Source organism: Xiphophorus couchianus, chromosome 20 (genome assembly GCF_001444195.1).
Source record: "Xiphophorus couchianus chromosome 20, X_couchianus-1.0, whole genome shotgun sequence".
NCBI classification, from domain to species: Eukaryota; Metazoa; Chordata; class Actinopteri; order Cyprinodontiformes; family Poeciliidae; genus Xiphophorus; species Xiphophorus couchianus.
Genome location: NC_040247.1, coordinates 25,719,466 through 25,739,586, shown reverse-complemented (window position 1 = coordinate 25,739,586; position 20,121 = coordinate 25,719,466). Strand labels below are relative to the sequence as shown.

Sequence of the window (20,121 nt, the reverse complement as noted above, 5' to 3'; positions counted from 1 at the left end):
CACACTTTTACGTTTGGAAGTCCTTTTAACAGGAAACGGGCTAAATAACAAGTGAAGCATCAGCATGGATACAGCGAAATTAATTGATTTTGTTCTATTAAGACATTTTAAGCATAATTTAAAATGTCTTAAACAACGATCATGTTTTTAGTTACAATCTCAAGGAAAATTTTGAGATTTCACATAGAAGTCAATATTAAAATGAACAGGGACATTCTTTCCACCACCCAAATAAATGTTTATTTATTTACACAATTATACAACTTAAAATTAAACCATCAGCACCTCTGAGATTACCTTCGGAGATTACCTCCCCTACACCGTGTGTTGTGACTTATATAACATTAAGTATACCAACATTTCTCTATACAATAAAATAAACTTCTTAAACCTTCCTGAATGTGCATGGACAAATTATGACAAAATTTGTACAGTGCAAATAAATCCTTTACCCCGTCACACAGCGAAAAACTCTACAACACTACGCCTAAGATTTTATTGTGAGCGATGTTCCAAAAGATTTCAAATCGACGAGTTAATCAACTACCGTGAGCATCCTTCATAGTTATTCAGCAACAATACTCCACATCTGCCCTCACTTCGAGAAAGCTCGCAACGGAAAGAAAATGGTGGATAAGATTAAAAAAATGATAATAATCAGTTATTAAGTTAGACGTTTTACTCTTTGCTGTTATTTGAATGCATCTGTGGCAAACATGAACAACTGAGTTACGCTCAAACAAGGAGGGGAAAGCAGGTGAAACTACTTTATTTCTGATTCTTTAGTAATTCATCAATCTGAGTTTTATACATATTTTTGACATCTTCAAGGTCCAGCCTCAGTTCCTCTGCTTCCTCAGCCTTTTCTCCATACATCTGCAGGATGGTGTTGTGCCTCTGCTCCAGATCCTGAAATCCACAGACACAGATGCATGAACAAATACTCAAGAGTGCATCGTTTGCTGTTTGAAGCCATGGTAGGGAATGCATACTCAACACTGAACTAATCATTTGTTGTCCGCACCTTGAGTTGAATTTTCAACTTTGGGATGTCCTTCACTTTCTCCTCCATCTCATCGTTTTGATTTGTGAGCCGAACCAGCTCTTCTGCCATCACTGAGCGACTTCTCTCCAAACTGGCGATCTCGAGCTACAACAAAATGAAGCTAGCTTCAATTCAAGAATACGTTATCGACACCAAAGGGAAATTAAGTGCTGTTGCAGCTCATTTAGCTAAAGAGTTATTGCAGACTGTGATGGCTGTGGGCAGGAAAGATCTCCAGTAGCAGTCTGTATTGCAACGAATTTCAAGAAACGTCTTACTGAAGACTCTTTTTTTTCACACCTGGTCAAAAATGACTTGTGTTGTTTTTTAAATTATTTTCTGTATTACCTGCAACTGAGCTATCTCTCCTTCTCTCAGTTTAAGCTGGGACTGGAGGTTCTCCATGATGCTGGAGCCTCCAGACAACCTTGCTGCCTCGTACAGGTTGGTTCCACTCATCGACATGGTGATTGTTCCCATTGAGTGGTCCAAACAGTCATCCTGAGGACGATTAAAACGAAGCATAAAAACATTTAGAATCCATTCTCAAATAATGCTAAAAAAAGCTCAATTTTTGGAAATAAATTTGATCAAAAACAGGACGCACCTGCGACAGAACAGAGGTGTGCAGTCCAGCGTTTTCCATCCCGTTAACAGAGCTGGAGCGGGACAAGGACGGCGTGGAAGCCGCTGGCGGATCTCCAACAGAGTGTGTTACAGCTTTACGCTCCTGGTTGAGGAAGAAATAAGTACATTTGGATGAACTGAAATAAAATTTAAATGCTTTATATCAAATAAGAATAATTCTTATGGACCTTTTCCTTCAGTGCTTCTTGTGCGAGATAGCATTTCTTCTTCTCTTGCTCCACCTTCATCTTTTCCATCTCTAGCTGGTTGGTCAGCAGTAGCTAGTTAAAGAAGCAAAAGGACACATGAGAGGAGCTGTTTCGTAACGGAGAACAAGTAGGAGAACTTCCTGCCTTACCTTTTCTTTCTTGGCCTCTTCTAGCATCCGACTGTGTTCTCCTCTCAGGTTTGTTAGTTCCGCATGCTCCCTAGATAAAGATATTTAAAATTATTATAAGCCATTTCAAATGCTCTTTAGAGATACAAACTACTTCAGCACAATACAGTGGCACACAACAATCCTTCTTCACAAGACATGCAGTTTTTCACGTCTTTATTGCCCGCTTCATAACATTCTGTTCATTTTATTTCATGGAGGCCCAAACAAAGTCGAAAATGTCGGACAAAATCAAAAAAGGAACGAGCCAGCCAGGAGTCGAACCTAGAATCTTCTGATCCGTAGTCAGACGCGTTATCCATTGCGCCACTGGCCCAGTTGAACAGTCCCACCTCCACACGGAAGATAAAAGCCACGAGGCCGAGCACGTGGTCCTCCTACCGGAGGGGGAGGAGCTTCCAACGGGACCAACTCACAGCACGCATAACAAAAGACCTGCAGTTTCCTGAAACCCTCAAAAACATCATGGGAAATCCAGGAAGCTCTGTGTATTTTTCAAACTTCTAGCAGTTTGCATGTTCACGATTTTTTATTCATTCTTCTTTCATAACCGCATGTCTTCATCTTTCCCTGTGGTTAAGGATAAAACGTTTGAAAACACATTAGTTGTTTGAAAATCTGTTTGTTATGTGTTGGTAGGGAACAAGTTTGTAGTTTTATTTAGGTATGTTTTTATAATTTAACTATAATCAAGTCCTTAAACAGCCATTAAGCTGTGAGTAGTAGACCTCAGTGGAACGCCAGACAATGGCCACAGAAAAACATGTATTTGCAATGTAAAAAAAAAAAATAATGCTGGATATGTAAACTCAATTGAATTAAAAACTAAAAGTTATTTCCATGAATAATTTTGTTTTAATAGACTTGGAACATCACTAAAAGCAGATTCCAGAAGGAAAGTTACTGCTAAATTAAAAGTAGGGATGAGCTGGTGTGGGATTCTGTTGTACTAACCTTTGTGTAAAAATACCATGGCTTAATGGTATTTATAAAATAAATTCAAACTAAAACACATAACATTATCTAGGTGCTTTAATTCAAAGCAGTAAAGAGGAGAGTTCTTCTACTTTTACAAAAATATGATAATTTCTTTATTGTTCATATGATTTTGACAAATGGAAGACCGATCTTTGGTTTTTGTGGTCTATATTTTTGCCAGCTCCACACACCTTGAGAAAACTTAGGAAAATCAAAAACAATCTGTCAGCTCTGATCTAAGAACTTTACATTATATGACCAATACGCTGGAAAATCTGTGTTCAAACCTTGCTATTCACTGATAATTGACATTACCTGCTGCTCTCATCCTCCAGTTTCTCCCTTTTGCTTTTCTCCGCCTCCAGCTGAGCCAAGACTCTGGCTTTTTCCTGCCGGACCGAGGAATTCTGGGATTCCAAAGAAGCCAGCTGGGACTTGATGGACAACAGTTCCTCTGCTGCCGATCGCTCCTTCTCCACGGCGACAGCCAGCTGAGTCTGGGCGTCCGCTGTTCAGACGGCCAGAAAGAGACGGCTCAAGCTTCATGGACAACTCTGCATTTGGCCGACCGTTGTACAAATCCGCGACTTGACGCGCTCTCGAGTCTCACCTAGCCTATCGGAAATGTTCTTCTCCAGTTTCTCCCAGGATGCGGTTTGGCCGCCCAGCGAGGCTTGTAGGTTCTCGATTTGTCGCAGCAGAGGCCGCGTTGCTGAGGTGACACTCTGGCTGAGCTCCTGGTTCCTGGTCTCTGCCTCCTGCAGTCTCTGAAACACATTAAGATCACGTGGAGTGGATTAGATAAAACCTGTTCCAGTCACGATGGAATTTCTTGCTCTATAGGAAAAAAAAAATTTATAATTAGCAACATTTTCTTACCTGCTGAAGCTCACTGATCTCCTCCCTCAAATAATCTTCTTTCCTGGCCTGCTGTTGCTCCGTCCTCTGCAGAGCTATCCTCAGGTCAGCCACCTGAAAACAGGAGATGACAAACAGTTCAGTCACTCTGCTCTGGAACAGGATCGCCACTATTTGCATGGGTGACTGTTAATTTTCTTATTTCGACCTTTTACAAAAACAGGGCAGCAAAAGACAGAGAAACTATTATTGTCTTTAAGCTGCTGATCCTTGAGAATGAACGTGACATCAAACGCCATTAAGTGCGTTTCAACAAAAACTGCATGTTTGAGTCAACATAGCTTATGGACTAAAGCAAACTTTTTGTTGTGTTAACAGTACTTGCGTGCCGAGACAAAAACAAAACAAAAATTAAAATTAATCAACTAAAGTAGCCTTATTCACTGTAGATCCAAAACTTTAAAATGATTTTTCACATTTGCTGTATTAAATGAAAGGGATCTAGTGTCCAAATTCTTTTAGACTCGGTTCAACAAAATTTATTCCCAGTTATAAAAACACGACTTGCGTCACTTTCTGTCAAACGTTTTGCTATTTTTTTTAGCCGAGTTTAATAAATTAAATGAAAGTTGATATGGGTCGGCTTTTCAGTAAAAGTCTCTGGACAGACATGATTCTACTTATTGTGAAAGACAAATATTTTGTGTTGCACTTAACATTTTCTGTTGTAATAATTTTACCATGATTTAAAATTCTAAGTTTAATAATCAAATTTGTATCACTCTTGAACTGCAAGTTGGGGGACACAAAAAGTCCAAGGGCCCCAACTTTGGACACGCCTTCAATCAAAGTGGAAAAACGACAAAAAACAAATTGCTACGTATAGTTTCTTGCAGAAGTATTCACACTGCTTAAGTTTTCGCATCCTGTCACATGACAACTACAAAGTTATTGGGCTTTTATGGGGCAGAACAACAACAAATATTTCCATTTTCTCCGATCGACTTTTCTGTTTCTGCTACATGACGCTGTAGCTGTATAATTAAATAATAACTGCATATTTATGCTAACACAATCTGCAGCTTACAGCACTGTAGGTAGCAAAGTTCACTAAGAAAATGTCTGTTAAATGTTCTTAAAAGCTCCTTGAAGACGCGTTTTTATGCTTAATCATGACGCTTGCTAAATACCACAATGAGCCAAAAACGTCCCAAAACTGACTGCAAACTAAAGCTGCATGTTCGGCTGAGAAGGATTTGCCGTGCTGGGTTGTGGTACCTGGTTGGCAAGCGCCTCCTGCTGGATCCTGGCCTCCTCCTGAGCCTTTTCAAGAGCTAAACTCAGCTGCTCCTTGGCCTGGATTTCCCTGCTTAGAGCCACCTCTTCAGCCTCGCTCGCTCTGCTAGCCTGAGCCTTGTGAAGCTCTGCCAGCTCTCTGGAAAGAGAGAGGAACAGGAAGCGTATCAACATATCGCTGCCATGCTGGTGGACTGCAGCATTTGAAAGTAAACATTAGCTTTCTTTTTTCTAATTCAAAAATTCCTTTCACCATGCTTTTGTTGCTCAATACGTAATTTTTTCCCCAACATGTTGCACAAAAAAAATAGAAAAAAAAAACCTGTTCAGATAAACTATGGACACTGAATAAATATAAAGTACATAAAAGGCTAAGCTAACTTCGGCTAACTAGTAGACTCACTTCAAAACTGCTTTTTAGGAGTACTTGTCAAGTGTTTCTGTTTTTCTCATGCATTCTTTTTACTTTCACTGCATCCTAATTCTAATATTTCTGGAGTACTGGTTCTATGATTTTCCAAATACATTCAATAATCATAAAAACCTGCAACTGCTAGGAGGAGGACTCACAGAGATCTCCTGCAATTTTTTAAGCTCTTAGCAGCGTCATCTGTAATTACTTTTCAAGAATTAAAAAATACAAAACCAAAATTAATTTTAATACTTGGAGCTTATGGCTGCCATCATGTGAGTAAAGAACTGATCTTTATCAAATAGGATTAATAACTGAACTACCCGGAGAACAAAAAAAAAAAAAAAAAAAGTAATTCAGGATCAAACTGAATGATGGTCAAACTCCACACCAGTTTGTATGTGGACATGATGAAATCGTCTTATGAGCTGGCGTTCCAAATATTCAGTGTCAATAATGAAAAGTTAAATATTTACTTATAAGAGCTGTCTAGGGCAGCTTGGAGGCTCCTGTTTTTCTCCTGCAGTTCCTCGTCATCCGTCTGCAGCCTGCTCAGCTCCTTCTCCTGCTGCTCCACCACACCGTTCAGCTTCCTGATGTTCTCTCTGTGCTGCTTCTCCACCTCCTCCTTCCCGTCTAGAACCTGCAACCAGAGAATCAGGAATCGTGCTGACACTCAGAACAAAGCCCTGAGTAACAAATTAAAAAGGAAAACTGTGATTCTGCTAACAGGTTCCAGGATTATAAAATTTTTCCCGAAACCTCTGTAGAATTTAAGCACTTTTTGAGCATTTGAGGTCAATTTTCAAGCTTTTTCACCACCATGCTTAAGAGATAGAAACATTACAAATGGAGCGAAAACCAGAAAGCTTCAATTCATTATTACATGATTTACAACTGTTGATATTTTTTTTTGTTTTGGAATTCTAGTTTATTTAGCAGGGATGAAGTAAGCTAAAATATAGCAAAATGTTCTGTTTTGACACATCTCTCACTTGATTGGTCTGAGAACAAAACACCAATTTCAAAAATGTTGTTATCTACAATATAAGATGATCAATAAGTAATTGAGCCGTTAGAAATAGTAAATATTCATTACATTGAAACAATGCAAACAAAGTGATTGTTTGTTTGGATGTTAAGGTAAATAATCTTCATCCTCAAATTAACTGCTAAAAACACAATATAAAAGGAAAGTCAGCAAAAATATCTAAAATTGTCCACAATAAGTTTTCTGGCTTTTAGCAAATAGAAATAATTTTGGTAATTCTAACAAAGCTAAAATAAGAAAAGTTAAGTCCAATTTAACTTCAGACAGTGGAAAAAAAAAATGTATTTTTATTAGGTGTATGAAAATATCTGGTTTCAATTGTAAATTATGGATTACAAATTTAGGCATCTCATTTTATTAATTGCACTTTATTAAGAAACTGTGCAGTTTGAATATCAAGCACTCTCAAGGACTTTGTCCACAAATTAATCACTTTCACAATCTTTTAAACACCTGAAGCTCATCATGCCATAATTTACCACAGAACATTATTATGATCTATTATTTAACCTGAAACATTAGGCGTTTCTAATCAGTACCATCACAAGAATGGTGCTCATCTTTAAAAATAGGAGAGTGCTCAACATAATCACATAAGAGCAAATCGTTCTGATATATACTTGACACTCACCTGCTGCAGATGCCTAAGCTCCTCCTCTTGCTCCTTGATTTTCTTTTGCTGCTTGGTAATCCTGCTGTCACACTCTTTTTCCTTCACACGCAGTTTCTTGATGATGTTACTGTGTTGCAGCTGCTGTTTCGACAGTTTTTCACCTAACAGTGATAGAAATAAACCATTGAAAAAGAGAAATCACTACCAGAAAATTTAAATTCTGATAGTGATTATATTTGACCTGATAGTTTAATTTAGTTTAATTTTGTTGTATTTTTTTGGTTGTGACCAAAACGCGCATCTTTCCTTTGCTGGTCGCTAAGCAGGCGTTTGGTTAGCTCAAGAAGGTGAACTGGGACCGACGTGATTGAACAATAATGACTCTCACCCTCTTCCAGCAGACCTCTGATCTGCTCCTCCTTCTCTCTGATGAGCTCCATCGTATCACTCGAGTTCAGTCTTGTACTAAGATCTTCTCGCAAGCCTTTGATCTCCTGTAAAACACACAAGCAGCAAAAAGAAAATAATTACAATCTTTGCCAGAGTGACGTTGATGTCCGTCTCAACAAACCCTTAAATTATAATCACCTTTTTGGCGATGTCTCTCTCCTTGCAGGCCAGCTGAGCCTTTCTTTCTGCGTCTGCTATGCGCTGAGTGAACTCGTCTTTCAGGGACTGCACAGTGGAGCTCTCTTCCTTCAGGCTTATCACTTCACTGACAGACGAACGGATGGCGTATAAGCTTACTTTAACATCAATATAAAGTGTAATTCTACAATAGCATTGAACTTAAAAAGGATTATGTACGTCTTGGTCGTGTACATAAGGGAGACAAACTCACTCTTTTAAATTGTCGCACTCCTCCTCCAGCCTGGCCTTGTCTTTGCTAACAGCCAGCAGCTGAGACTCTCTCTTCTCAAGGCGGCTTGACAGATCATCAATAACCTGAAATATATTCATAATAAATATTTTGTGAAACGCCAGCGTGTGAACGACACTTTGGAGTCCTCTGGACTGGACACAAGTACAGGCCATTGAAGCATAAAACGCAACAAAGACCAGGCCGTGAAATGGTTTGGCTCCCAAAATATTGAGACTCTCCATGAAGAATAACACATTCTGTGAGTCGAATGGTACGATTAAGCCCCAAATTATTCATATCCCTTCCAGATTTAGGTTTAGAATTAGATTTTAATTATACCAACAGGTTTCTTCTGATTTGAAGTAATATTAAGATTGATAAAGTAGTCATTATCTAGAATATATAAATCCAAACTAAAAGAATGTTACCATTGTTTGGTCCACCAACATTATTGCATATCGTATGTTTTCCTAATATCATGCAGCCTGTGGATTTGAAGAGCAATCCACATGACGGATTAAAAAGAAAATAATGATCAATCTGAAAGACAAAGTAACTGAAAATACCTGAATTTGGTAGGACGGGTATAGCCGTTTTACCAAGTGCAATTGGCAAAAATCGTAAACATTAACCTTGCAAAGTACAAAGATGACTTTTATTCATATATTTACATCATCTTTATCGTCTCTGGGAGTTATTTTCTTGGGCGTAGAGAATCACATATTTGAGACCGCTATATATACTTTGCGTGTCTTGATGTTTAACAGTTAAGTCTGTCGCAATAAGTCAATAAATCACATGATAAATTAGAACAAGCTCAATTATTTCCATTTGCAATATTGTTTCTCTCGTGTCTCTTTAATTCTGTGGATGACAAAATGTTTCAGTTTGGTACATTGGTCTCAACTAGCCCCTTTTCTGAAGGGCAGTGTTATTTACAGAGGCTTCAGCAGCCATTTTATTTGTTCTTTCAGTTGTTGATTTGGATATTGTAGATAGTTCATTAGAAATTGAAGTTTATTGATCTTTGAGAGAGTGTTCTTGCACTATTATGCCATTACCAGTATATCACTTGAAAACGATCTCAAAACAACAATATAATTTATGGCAATGATTTCTGGGACAATTTATCGGTCAGCAAAAATAGTTGCTGGATGAATCTGTCCGTTCCCACGGCAACAAGTTAGACAAATTCACCACTTACTGTCATGCAGAGCATAACATCTAACATTGATTTGCTATGTATGAATGTTCATAGCAAATAAATGTTAGCTATGAACATTCACAGCTAACATTCTAAGCCAACAAATGCAGAATTTGGCTTAATGAATTATTGCATACATTGATAATAATTGATTGTGGGATGGCAACTCAGTCTCATTTGAATGTTCGTGCTTTGTACATATCTTTAAAACTCAGGTACCTTTTGCAGCTCCAGTATCTGGGCAGGTGAGACACTTTTCATCTCTTCTGTGATTGGTGGAGTGCTCTTTTCTTCTTCGTTGCAGGTAGAACCAAACATCGCATCATCATCAACACCAGCGCACAACTCATCTGGCTGCTCGCTGTTTACAGGAGTCGCGCTCCTTCCGCTCTCCTCCATCTCGTCCAGCGACTGCTCCTTCCCCGTCTCGGCGTATCCCTCCTCCTTGCCGTCGTTCTCCTCGGCAGCGTTCTCCTCCGCTCCGTCCTCCTGCTTCGGACACGTCTCCGTCGGGGGAGCGGGTCCCGCCGTGACGGAGGCCAGAGTCCGGCTGCCGGGGATCTCGTCGTCCGAGTTCACCTCGCTGACACTCCGGCTGTCCAGCGACTGCATGCTGAACGAATCGATGCGCTCGAACGCGTCCGAGGAGGAGCCGCAGCTCTCCGTGAGTTTGTGATAGTCTTCCAGTCGAGCGAAATCCCCGCAGGTGGAGGCAGTGAGGAGCTGAAAGGAGCCCTGCATCAGGTGAAGCCCGGTTTTGCTCTCGCCGGTTTCTTGCCTGGAGCTGGCCGAGCTTTCGCTCTGCACGCTCTCGTGGTCGAGCACTTCAATGTCACTTGTGGTGGAAGTTCCTGAGGAGAAAGCGCTGACCGGAGGAGAGGGCGTGTCGGTCTGACGGTCCTCTGGTTTGGAGTCTTTTTGACCCGGGAGAACTTCCTTGGTGGACGTGGGGGTTGAGGGATCTGCCGGGGTAGAGCTTTTAGCTTCAGAAGGAGGAGACTCAGAGGAGTTTGGGGAATCCGTCTCTACCTGTTGCTCGGGTGGATCTTCTGGTTCCGGCTCCGTTTTGGATTCTGATGGAACCGACTCAGCATCCGTTTTCACACAGTCAGGACTGAAGGGGTGGTCACCGGGGGAGGTAACTGGAGAGACTGGCTGGAGGAGGATGGCATCAGTGTAAGGCGCTGCTGGTGAGGACTCGGCCTCATCCGGCTGGCCGTCGGCCACTGTCTGACCCTCAACGCTCTGCTCTGTAGGTTCTGTTGGCTCTGCAATCCCATCCTCGTTTTGGATCTGCAGCAAACCTCCTTGGCTTTTCTTCTCCGTCTCTTGAGTTCGTCTTTGAGACTTTACAGGGGGTACAGACACAACTTTTGCTTTGGTCACTGGGACATCTCCTGGTGACAGGAAGGCACTGAAAAAGTTTTCGGATTCATCCACAACTGTGCGAGTGACGGGCGTAGTAATGGCGTCGGAGTTGAGAGGAGGAGTGGTGGCCTTTTCTTCAGCGGGGGCTTCCCACTGAGTCATACCCCATCCTCCACTCACTGAAACCTTCCCAGGGGTTGTTGTGTCTAAAACAGATATTACAATGACCCTTTGAGCTTTTAGGGACTTGCACGATAAATACATACGGTTTCTGATACCACTTGCTTACCGTCATAAGGCATTACAACCGTGTCACCCCATTGGTCCTCTTCTTTGATGTCCAGAACTCGGTCAATCGATTTCTGCGCTGTCGTCAAAGCTTGTTTAGCGAAGCTGGACAGGTGAGACGCGTTGAACCAACTCATTCTGATAACCCAGCTAGCTTGTTAGTTAACTCGTTTTGTACTGACAGTAACTCGCAGCATTTTCCTTATTTATCGTCAACCTCGTTACAAACGTCAAGTTTACCTCTGTTCTGTAAAGCTTCGCAGGCAGATAACATCGAGGAACCTGATGAAATTAGAGGTTTAGGTTATCAAAAAAAAAAACATAACATTGCCGCTGTACACTGTGGTCAGGTAGTTTCAGCTAGAAAAACTGCTAAATTCGCACCTAAAATGCGGGGTTCCCTACGAGTGAAGATCTTTAGCTGATAAATAACCCAATAGTCAACGTCAGCTGTCAAGCGAAATCAACCCCGGTGGTTAATTTACGCCTTTTTCGGCTCTTTTTCACGGGCGTCATCGTTTGTTTTGGTCGCACTTGACTTGTAGCTCGGCTAACGCTAGCATGCTCCGCTACTTCCTTTCCACGTAGCCCAATGACGTCACGATCCGGTATGGTTCTCATGTTGCATTCGCGAACCGCTCCAAGTGTCCAAATCGTAATTGTGAGAAAGAATAAAGGCAGGGGAAATCAAAAGGTGTTTTCCACTCTTTCAAATGTCGCGTGTGAACTGTTGTAAATACGAACCCACCTTATTTTACAGCACGAGTCAAATACGATCAATTATTGCTCCAGGAGAATAATTTTGTAATATCCGAGGTACGCGAAGGCCCCAGGACAGCCACTTACCTTGTCACTCGGCCAAAAACAAAAGCAAATGCACATTGTTGGCAATACGATCTAAAAATGTCACTGCGTTGAGACATTTTGACTTTAAACCCACAAACTGCAATGTATTTTAAAGGAATTTAGGCAATAGACAACGCAAAGTGGCACATAATGGTGAAATATAAGGATACGTAGTTTTCTTTTACAAGCAATTTGAAAAGAATGGCGTGCATTTCTATTCGGTCCCTAAATAAAATTGTCAATAGTTTTCAGATTTTTATTTGACAAAAATAAAAGAAAGAAATTGCAATAGTTTCTTTTTACTTCATTGTTATGAAGTAAAAAGAAGTATTATGCTTTGTGTTGGTCCAACACATACAATTCTGAGAATTTTTGACTTAAAAAAAAAAGAAAAAGCTTCTCCAAGATCTGTATATGACAAATGACTTTTAAAGTACTCCACCTGGATCTTTTTTTATACTATATAGTTTTTATAGTGTTCACTGTGAAAATAAATGTTAATGTGTATGCACATGAAGCAACACAGTCAATAAGAAAAACATTTTAATTCCAGTTCAAACACCCTCCACACAGCTTCAGTGGCAGCACCGACTAAAAAACTGTTTCAATAAATAAGTACAATCAGAATGAGCAGAAAATATTCTTATAAAGAGTACAGTTTGTACAAACTACAAAGGTACTGAGCGTAAAATATTAACGCAAAAACCTTAAGATTTGTAAATCATCACTAAAACATGACAAGATGTGGACTAAAATTTGGCTTTTCAGTGCAAAACGTTCACGTTTGTCAACACGCACACTTTACCAGTGGAACTGGTCACAACTAAGTAGAACCTGATTGGAAATGCAGTAAACAGTTCTGGTAGTCAAAGTGCTTGAAGAAGTTTTATGAGGTAAAGCAGAGTCGGAACAACATGGTTTGGGGTGTGGTGACATCGGCCACGGCCAGTTCTTGTCCGTCCGTCAGGCCCAGCTCTGAAAAAGAAAAATCATGTTGGTCGCAAAAGTGAAGTAAAACATTCAAAACATTTTCCTTTGACAAGGTACGAGTCTATGCTGACCCGTACAATAAAGCACCTCACCTCTCAAGCTTTTGGAAAGGTTTGGCCGTGTCCTTTGTTCGATTGAAGCAACCGACTGTGAAAGAAAATACATTGCGTTAAGCTTGTACTTGTATAATTTCTGAACAAAACAAAAAAAGAACTAAAAACTTAACGGAATTACCTGCAAATATAAAGTTTTGCTCTTTCCTTCAACAGTTGCTGTTACAGCAGGTGATTTCATTTGCCTTAAACAAATGCCGAATTGTTAAGAATCCAACATATATATTAGGTATGAAAAAAAAAAGCAAAACAATTAACAGGAAAACATGGAGAATCAAGGAAACCTACAGGGAGGCGCTCTCAGTGAGGTAGTTCAGAACCTCCTGAAGGGTAGAAGAAGGAGTGAAGCGCAGATCCTGAGGTATCTGACTGCAGGCTGAGCAGTTTTCCTACATCAGGAAGAGTCACATATTCACTTCGACCAATCAAACCATCTGAAATCTAGAGATAAATATGAAACAAGAGGGGACAAACCTTCCGTTCTGCCTCAAAAGTGTAAGTGTATAAGCCGTCCACATCATTGAACACCATGTAATTGCTAAGAGGTACGTAGGCGCTGCAAAAATGGAACGTATGAGGAACAATGAGAGTTGGTGAACACATTTGTAGACATGTCTGCAAAAAAGATTTTCGCCTTACCTTGTTGCTAGTTTGAAAACCTCTGTTGCACAAGCAGCTGCATCACAAAAAGAGAACAACAAAGTACAGGCACATGTGTTTAACTAGTTTTTTTTTTATAAAACACATAGAATAACACAGTAAGTCTTTACTGGATAACTGTCAAGTCTTAACTAGAGACTTCGATTAATCAGGTTGTGACAGAAAATTTTAAATTTTCAACTTGACTGTCCACACCACCAGTGACCAGCAGATTTAAAATTAGATCTTTTTTTGATTAGTGAGTGCACCCTACAAACGGGCGCCCTGACAAGAACACTTTTCAGTGTGGATGTTGAAGCGAAGCCGACTCAGTTAGCCATTTTCCAAACTGAAGACGGATAAACAACAGAGGTGTAAGAGACTATTTTGAAGGAAACTGTTTCCTAAGTAGCAACAATAAATGTCTGGTTTTGAGGGAGAGAGAGAGAGAGAGAGAGAGAGAGAGAGAGAGAGAGAGAGAGAGAGAGAATATCAGATAACAGGAAGTACAGCAAAGTTACTCTGTTTCACTCTTTTGAGGGTGAAACAGTCATGGAACATGACATGGAACAACATCTTCCAGATGTTGGAAGACCTTTGGAAATCTCAAAGTCTTTGCAAAACACACGTCTGAATCCACCAAGAAAATGCCGATGAATGCGTCTATAATCTAAGCTACTTACCAGCAATGACAGCATTCGTAGAAGCAACAGCTGGAATTATTCGTTTGACAACACCTGCAAAATTCAAAGGGAAAATCTTCTTTGCTTACCCCGTCATTACTTAATCAAAAGAAATCAAAACCAGACAAAGGTTCAGGTCAATGAAATACCAGCCTGCAAAAATATAAAACATCATAAAAACATGTCTCCGTTACATTTTGTTTTTTTACTCTCTAAATATTCCGGGCAGAGACGGCAACAAACGTTTACAAAGCGGGTTAGCAACGTTTCAGTTTTATACATCTCGACTTATTTCCCAGAGGAGCAGCGGTCAGCTGGCAGCAGACGTGCGGTTTTATGCTCACCCTGTGTAAGTCTGTAAGTGACTCCTGTTATGTTGAACTCTGCAGACCTCTCCAGAGATCTCTGGAACACCCACTGGATGTGCTCTGGGTCATCTCCGTCCAAGGCTACACCGTCTAAAACAGAACAGCCGAGGAACTGAGCTAAGCGTTACAAAGACAATATTTATTTTTTTTAAAAAACAAAAAAAGGTACAAGTAATCCGACTCGGTCGTTTACCTCCAAAAGGCATCTCCTTTGGCCACTGTAGTATCCGTACATATTCGACGCAATGTTCCGGCAAACGAGGCATCGTTGCTATTGTGCACATGGGGAAGTTGATCTACAAGAACAAGTGGACATTCATTTATTAGATTCGGTGCGGCGCCCGAGTCGGTCCAGTCAATATAACTCTTCCAAAAAGGTGTGCTTAATTACCTGGGGAGGATAAAGTTCAAGTGTACAGTCAACGCAGGCTGTCAAGCCTGGGAGAATGACCCTGGCGTTGCCTTTAAAGCCTTCGGTCCCGCCATCAACAAGTGGGACAACCGAGGTTTGATCCACTTCGCCATCCTCATACACGAGCAAAGATAGCTGCGCATAAAATAATTTAAAAAACGATAAACAGAAATGCTAAAACACGCTCATGTCAACTAAAAATCACAGTTTTCATATTTAAATGCACATAAAGAAACATACTTACCAGCATGCCATTCATCCACCTCCTGGCAACGATGGAGTCAAGCCCACAGACGATAATGTGGAATTCTACAAGAAGACAGGTGTCAATAAATTAGGTACAACTTCAATTAGGAAATGGTGAAAATAACTGTGAGACAAACATAAAGGATCCAAAAGTAGGATCATACACAATAGTAAATGAATCCTATCCATGGCTTATTTACCATTTAGTTTTGATCAACCTAAATGGAAAAATGTCTCTGTACTTCTCATTGACCTTCAACTGCTGACTGATTCCTGTAGGAGTCAAATGTAAATTCCTATCGGCTGCTTCTCATTATCCTGCTGAAAGCTGCAACTAACGATTATTTTAGTGACTGATTAGTCTATCGATTATTCGGGCGATTATTTGGATAAAAAAAAAAAAGAGGCATATTCTGCAGATTTTTCATTTAAATACTTAAGCATTTTAAAAAGATACAAACAAAGTATTCAATACCTTTTTTTAAGTAACAAAAATGTCATTGCCAAAAACAGAGGCTTTCTTTAGTGATTGTGGCAAAACATGCTAAAAACATACAACCATCATCTACATGTTAAAAGTTCAGGCCTTTCTGATCTTCACTGCTCATTTACTATTTTTTGGACTAACTAATTAATAATTGGATAGCAGACGGTTCTGAATAGAATATTTGGGGGGGGGGGGTTGTTTTTTTGCAGAATTTGAACCAGGTGACGTTAAACTATACCACTTGAGGAGTTCTGGGTAGAACATATTTACAGTTTTGGTTTAATTACTGCCCTCAGTACTTTATTGTTTCAGCAAATTACCTTTTCTTCGTCTCAATTCTCTACTTCACGAGGTAATGAAATGTGGCATTATCCTCCTGAGACCCAGAGAAAAAAAAGTTTTTGAATTTCTTTTTTTTTACACTACATGACTCTTTGGAGTGAAAAAACATCACTACAATTGAAAAAGTTTCAAAACATGTTTTTATTTATCTTTTAGAGCATGTCCTTTGGAGAGGACATCGGGACTTGTGGCAAATATGAACACATTTCGAGGCCCAGGATGTCCTCTCTAAGGACCAACAGGATTTAACACAGTGGCACGTATGGTTTCAGAGTTATGAACAAAAAAACCTATGTCCTCCACAGAGGACAAAATGTATTGCTGGGTCTCAGGAGGAAATTATGATTACTTCCTGATTTTCCACGAGCCTGTTTTTTTTTTGGTGCTGTGATACATTTCGTAAAAAAATTTTTCTGTACTGAACCTTGAATGTTGTTTCTCACTAATGAGCAGCTTTCTACAAAAGCGGATATTATACAACTCATTGTGAGAGTGTTATTATGGTAGCTCACTTCACTACAAAGTGCTGTATTATGCTACTCATCGACCGCGCTCCTCATCAGGAAAGTTATTAGTTGAGTGGATCTGAAGAGATGACCGGGAAGTACATTAAAGATGCTTACGTCTGTAGAACGTTTCATCCAAGTCTTGAATTTTCTTAAAATGCCTGAAGAAGCCGTTAAGGAGAAGACCATTTTTAAAAAGCTAATTTGCTTTCACTTCCTTAGAATTACTGTTGTGGTCGGCAGCTCAAATTGTGCTTTCTAAAATTAGACTCGCTTCTTCCTTCCTACAAAGAAAATTTCCAAAAATATTATGGGTTAGCAATCTAAAATCTTGCATCCCGTTCCAATGAAAAGGATACGGTACTACGCGGCACCCTGGTATTCGGCTGTTGATAAAATCTGCTGCAACATCCGCCTTGGGCCGGCCTACGTCTTTTGATCTGGTGAAAAAATGTCCACAGATTAAAGTAACATTTCGGCACTTTTTTTTCAAAGCACTAAAATGTCAACAATGCAATAATTACACTGACCTGAAAAGGAACTGGCGATTCAGGTTGGAAACATCTATCGTGTCCATGTCAACTACATCAATGTTTCGGAAACCTGATAAAGCCTGAATGGTAAGAGTTGGTAAGAATTGACTTTACTGAAGCAGAAAGTAATGCTGAGTAAATTTTCAAAAAGCGGTGAGTTTACCAGGTCTTTCAGCAGCTCACATCCCAGCCCACCAGCACCGATGACCAGGATTTTACAGGTGTCTATCAGAAACTGCAAGCACTGCGGTAAAGAACACACAGAGGTTAAACCGCTGAAGAAGGACGGAACATGTTAGGTCGGGAGAAACAGAAGCGCTGCGTTGAGATCGCTACCTCTGCGCTGGGCTCAAAGTCGGAATGCGTGAACGGCCCTGACCGCTCAAGGAACTTTTTGACGTGATTCCATCGACCTTCCCATTCACAGCTGCCTCCACAGACTCCGTCAACAATCATGCTGGAGAGGACAGGCACATTTATAAATCACCTTGCGGCGTACATCAAAATGACTTACAATGTAATGTTGTAAAAGAAATCACACAAAAACAAAGACTCAGACTATCTACATTAGGTGAAGTGGGCGCTGTACCTAAGAAGACTTATTAGGTCTGCTGTGTATATGTAGTACCTTGAAAAGGTTTTCAAACTCTTAGTTTTTTGCTTACATTTTGTCAGATAGCAACCACATACTTTTAAGTATTTGATGAGATAGACCAACCTGAAGTAGTGCATACATCTGAAGAGGAACGGCATGCAAGGTTTTCTAATTTATGAACAAATAAAATCTAAAGGGTGAGGTATGCATCTCTATTCAACCCCTTATACGTTACTACGCCAAAATAAAGAACAAAGGACACATCACAGACTTTAGGGGATGACACAGTGGAAACGTTAAAGCAGAATTAGGTTAGAAACTTAAAAAAAAGATTTAGATATTTCACAGAGCACTGGTCAGCTCATAATGCGAAAAATAAAAAGATTACTGCAAAGTAAGACTCTGAACGGACTCTGAAGGCTGGGCAAGGACAGCAACGACAAAAAAAAAGTCACAATAATAATAATCAAAATAATAATAAGACAGAATAATCTGTCACGGTGACCACTATTCGTTCCACTTCTCAATAAATGCACGGCTTCGTGTTAGTCTGTAACACTCCAACAAAAATACTTTGAAATTAGTGGTTGTAACATGACAAATGTGAAAAGGTTGACAACTATGCAAGGCACTGCATATAACCTTTTTTCTGCGTTTGTCCTGTCTTGGCTCTTATTATTTTATTACTTTTTGAGACAGGCGTTTCTGACACTTCGACTCATGTTTCCTCCCTCAACAGCTCCTGGGTAGATAAAATCGGTGATTAGTCTTGCATAAATAGCTATTATGTCAACAGTGAACATATTATTTCTCAAAATAAGTCAAAAAAGTGGAAGAAGAAAAAACAAATCACTGTTCAGACAAGCTAGTTATTTACGGCCGACTAGCCACGGTAAATGTCCCTGAAGAGGCTACTTGTGTATTTTGTTTACAGCCCAGGTTAGCTTCCTCATCTAGCTAACGTTCGCCTTCTTCCTGTCTAAACCCGGAGCCTTGGAAACCTCAAACCTTCACTAACTTCTCAGTCAGCTCCACTACTCTCCTTCTTTTCTTCTCCCTAAAAAGAGAGAATAAAAGAAGGTTGATTCACACTGTTCTTCCATAGCTTAATGTGATCAGATAGCATCTTTCTCGGGGTTTCTGTCTTGCTTCCTCGGCGGCTACTTACGGCTCGTCCATCTCCGCCATATTTTTGGTGACTTCAGGTGTAAAAGCCGGTAGTAATGAACACGCATCCAAATACGGAATAATAAATATATATTACAATAAACGTATATTTTAAGTGTTTTTGAAATTATTTGTAAGCTAAGATGTAGTGTTAGGCAATTATAGCATGTCGATATAGAAAAGACAATGTGGATGCACCTGCATTGGTTGAGTTGATATAAAAATTCCCAATACCTTGAAAGCATCACAAGTCCAATACAAAAACGCAACTGCAAATACTGTCCGACAGGTGGCAATGTTCACTGTAAGGCAGCAGCTGTGGATAAGATGATAAAGAAATGTTGAAAGAAAAAAAACAGCACTCTTGGCAGAACTCGATTAATCTCATATTTACCTGGAATTAAGAGCTCTTATCTCATGGTAGGTAGATGTCTACGTCAAGATTTCCTAAGCAAATGACAGAATAGCAGTAAGAGAGAGCCAAAAATGTTTTTTTGGTTTTTTTGTTTATTTTATTTATTTATTTATTTTTTGTAAAGGTGAAGGGGTTTTTTTAAAGTAGGGGAGAACACAGTTCTTAATTTTTTTTTTTCTTGATTTCTTTGCACCCTTTATTAATCTAATTATCATTCATGCAAATGTTGTAGATTTTGGACTGTGAAATGGTGGCAAACTAAATATTTGATTCTGAGAAAAACTCCAGAGACCCGTGAGTGCTTTGCAAATCCGCAAGTATAGACAAAATAGTAATCAAGCATTTTAAACTTGCTCCTTTATCTTCGCCTGTTTAATTATGTTTGTTCAAAATTAACAATAACCTTAAACCTCTACAGAAAGCAGTTGAGCATCGGCTCTAGACACATCTGGTGTGCTCTGAACATTTTACGGAATACTATTAACCAATTTGGTGTGGTTCTGTAAACACATGCAGCACTTTTTATTAGACATTCTTGATTTAATATGGCAGCTGTTTCTGGAGCCACGTGTCTGGCAGTGTGTCCTCCCACACAGACTCTGAGCGCTTGTTGATAAGTATCACAGCGTTTACAGGCAGCTCCATGGCGACAAAATACAATTCTGATCAAAGAGCATGTGAAGGAAATCCAAAACATCAAAGCATTCTGCAGCAAGCGATTAGCTGGGAAACAATTAGCCCAGGACATCTGAAAAAAGTTAAATTAATTACTGAAGCCTC

General features: G+C 39.8%; 2 protein-coding genes and 1 non-coding gene across 6 annotated transcripts; all 3 read right to left on the bottom strand.

The window, feature by feature from the left end:
• Window positions 1-217: 217 nt before the first annotated feature.
• Window positions 218-11,588, bottom strand: tmf1 (TATA element modulatory factor 1). Its single transcript, XM_028002933.1, has 17 exons — window positions 11,001-11,588; window positions 9,563-10,917; window positions 8,119-8,222; window positions 7,866-7,992; window positions 7,666-7,771; window positions 7,296-7,438; window positions 6,090-6,256; window positions 5,184-5,340; window positions 3,927-4,019; window positions 3,658-3,814; window positions 3,363-3,555; window positions 2,031-2,100; window positions 1,861-1,953; window positions 1,653-1,775; window positions 1,394-1,546; window positions 1,025-1,150; window positions 218-909 (listed from the first exon to the last, which is right to left on the bottom strand). Exons 1-17 carry the CDS (start codon window positions 11,134-11,136, stop codon window positions 769-771), a joined length of 3,444 nt encoding a protein of 1,147 aa, XP_027858734.1. The 5' UTR covers window positions 11,137-11,588; the 3' UTR covers window positions 218-768.
• On the bottom strand, window positions 2,313-2,385 carry trnar-acg (transfer RNA arginine (anticodon ACG)). The gene has a single exon. It is a non-coding gene; the product is annotated as a tRNA-Arg (tRNA).
• A 783-nt stretch (window positions 11,589-12,371) lies between the features above and the next one.
• uba3 (ubiquitin-like modifier activating enzyme 3) lies at window positions 12,372-19,001 on the bottom strand. Of its 4 annotated transcripts, XM_028004054.1 has the most exons (18): window positions 18,928-18,971; window positions 18,778-18,816; window positions 17,501-17,621; window positions 17,328-17,408; window positions 17,162-17,244; window positions 16,991-17,071; window positions 16,749-16,792; window positions 15,295-15,359; window positions 15,030-15,185; window positions 14,832-14,934; window positions 14,615-14,728; window positions 14,271-14,324; window positions 13,588-13,624; window positions 13,423-13,504; window positions 13,237-13,337; window positions 13,070-13,133; window positions 12,928-12,982; window positions 12,372-12,820 (listed from the first exon to the last, which is right to left on the bottom strand). In XM_028004054.1, the coding sequence occupies exons 1-18, from the start codon at window positions 18,945-18,947 to the stop codon at window positions 12,732-12,734; spliced, it is 1,389 nt and encodes a 462-aa protein (XP_027859855.1). In that variant the 5' UTR covers window positions 18,948-18,971; the 3' UTR covers window positions 12,372-12,731. The 4 variants fall into 4 exon arrangements, with proteins under 4 accessions (XP_027859855.1, XP_027859853.1, XP_027859854.1 ...); XM_028004052.1 differs by lacking the exon at window positions 18,778-18,816 and having other exon boundaries at window positions 18,928-19,001; XM_028004053.1 differs by lacking the exon at window positions 18,928-18,971 and having other exon boundaries at window positions 18,768-18,908.
• Between the last annotated feature and the right edge of the window lie 1,120 nt (window positions 19,002-20,121).

Bases quoted from the DNA above. Each gene is read 5' to 3' on its own strand.
- tmf1 (XM_028002933.1), bottom strand. From the start codon at position 11,136: ATGAGTTGGTTCAACGCGTCTCACCTGTCCAGCTTCGCTAAACAAGCT. The intron at 1,547-1,652 runs GTGCGTCCTGTT...AATCGTCCTCAG, and splicing joins ACACCTCTGTTCTGTCGCAG to GATGACTGTTTGGACCACTC. The intron at 1,151-1,393 runs GTAATACAGAAA...ATTTTGTTGTAG, and splicing joins GAGAGATAGCTCAGTTGCAG to CTCGAGATCGCCAGTTTGGA.
- uba3 (XM_028004051.1), bottom strand. From the start codon at position 18,562: ATGTTCACTGTTGACATAATAGCTATTTATGCAAGACTAATCACCGAT. The intron at 15,186-15,294 runs GTAAGTATGTTT...TTTTATGCGCAG, and splicing joins GGTGGATGAATGGCATGCTG to CTATCTTTGCTCGTGTATGA. The intron at 12,983-13,069 runs GTAATTCCGTTA...TTTCTTTCACAG, and splicing joins GCAAAACTTTATATTTGCAG to TCGGTTGCTTCAATCGAACA.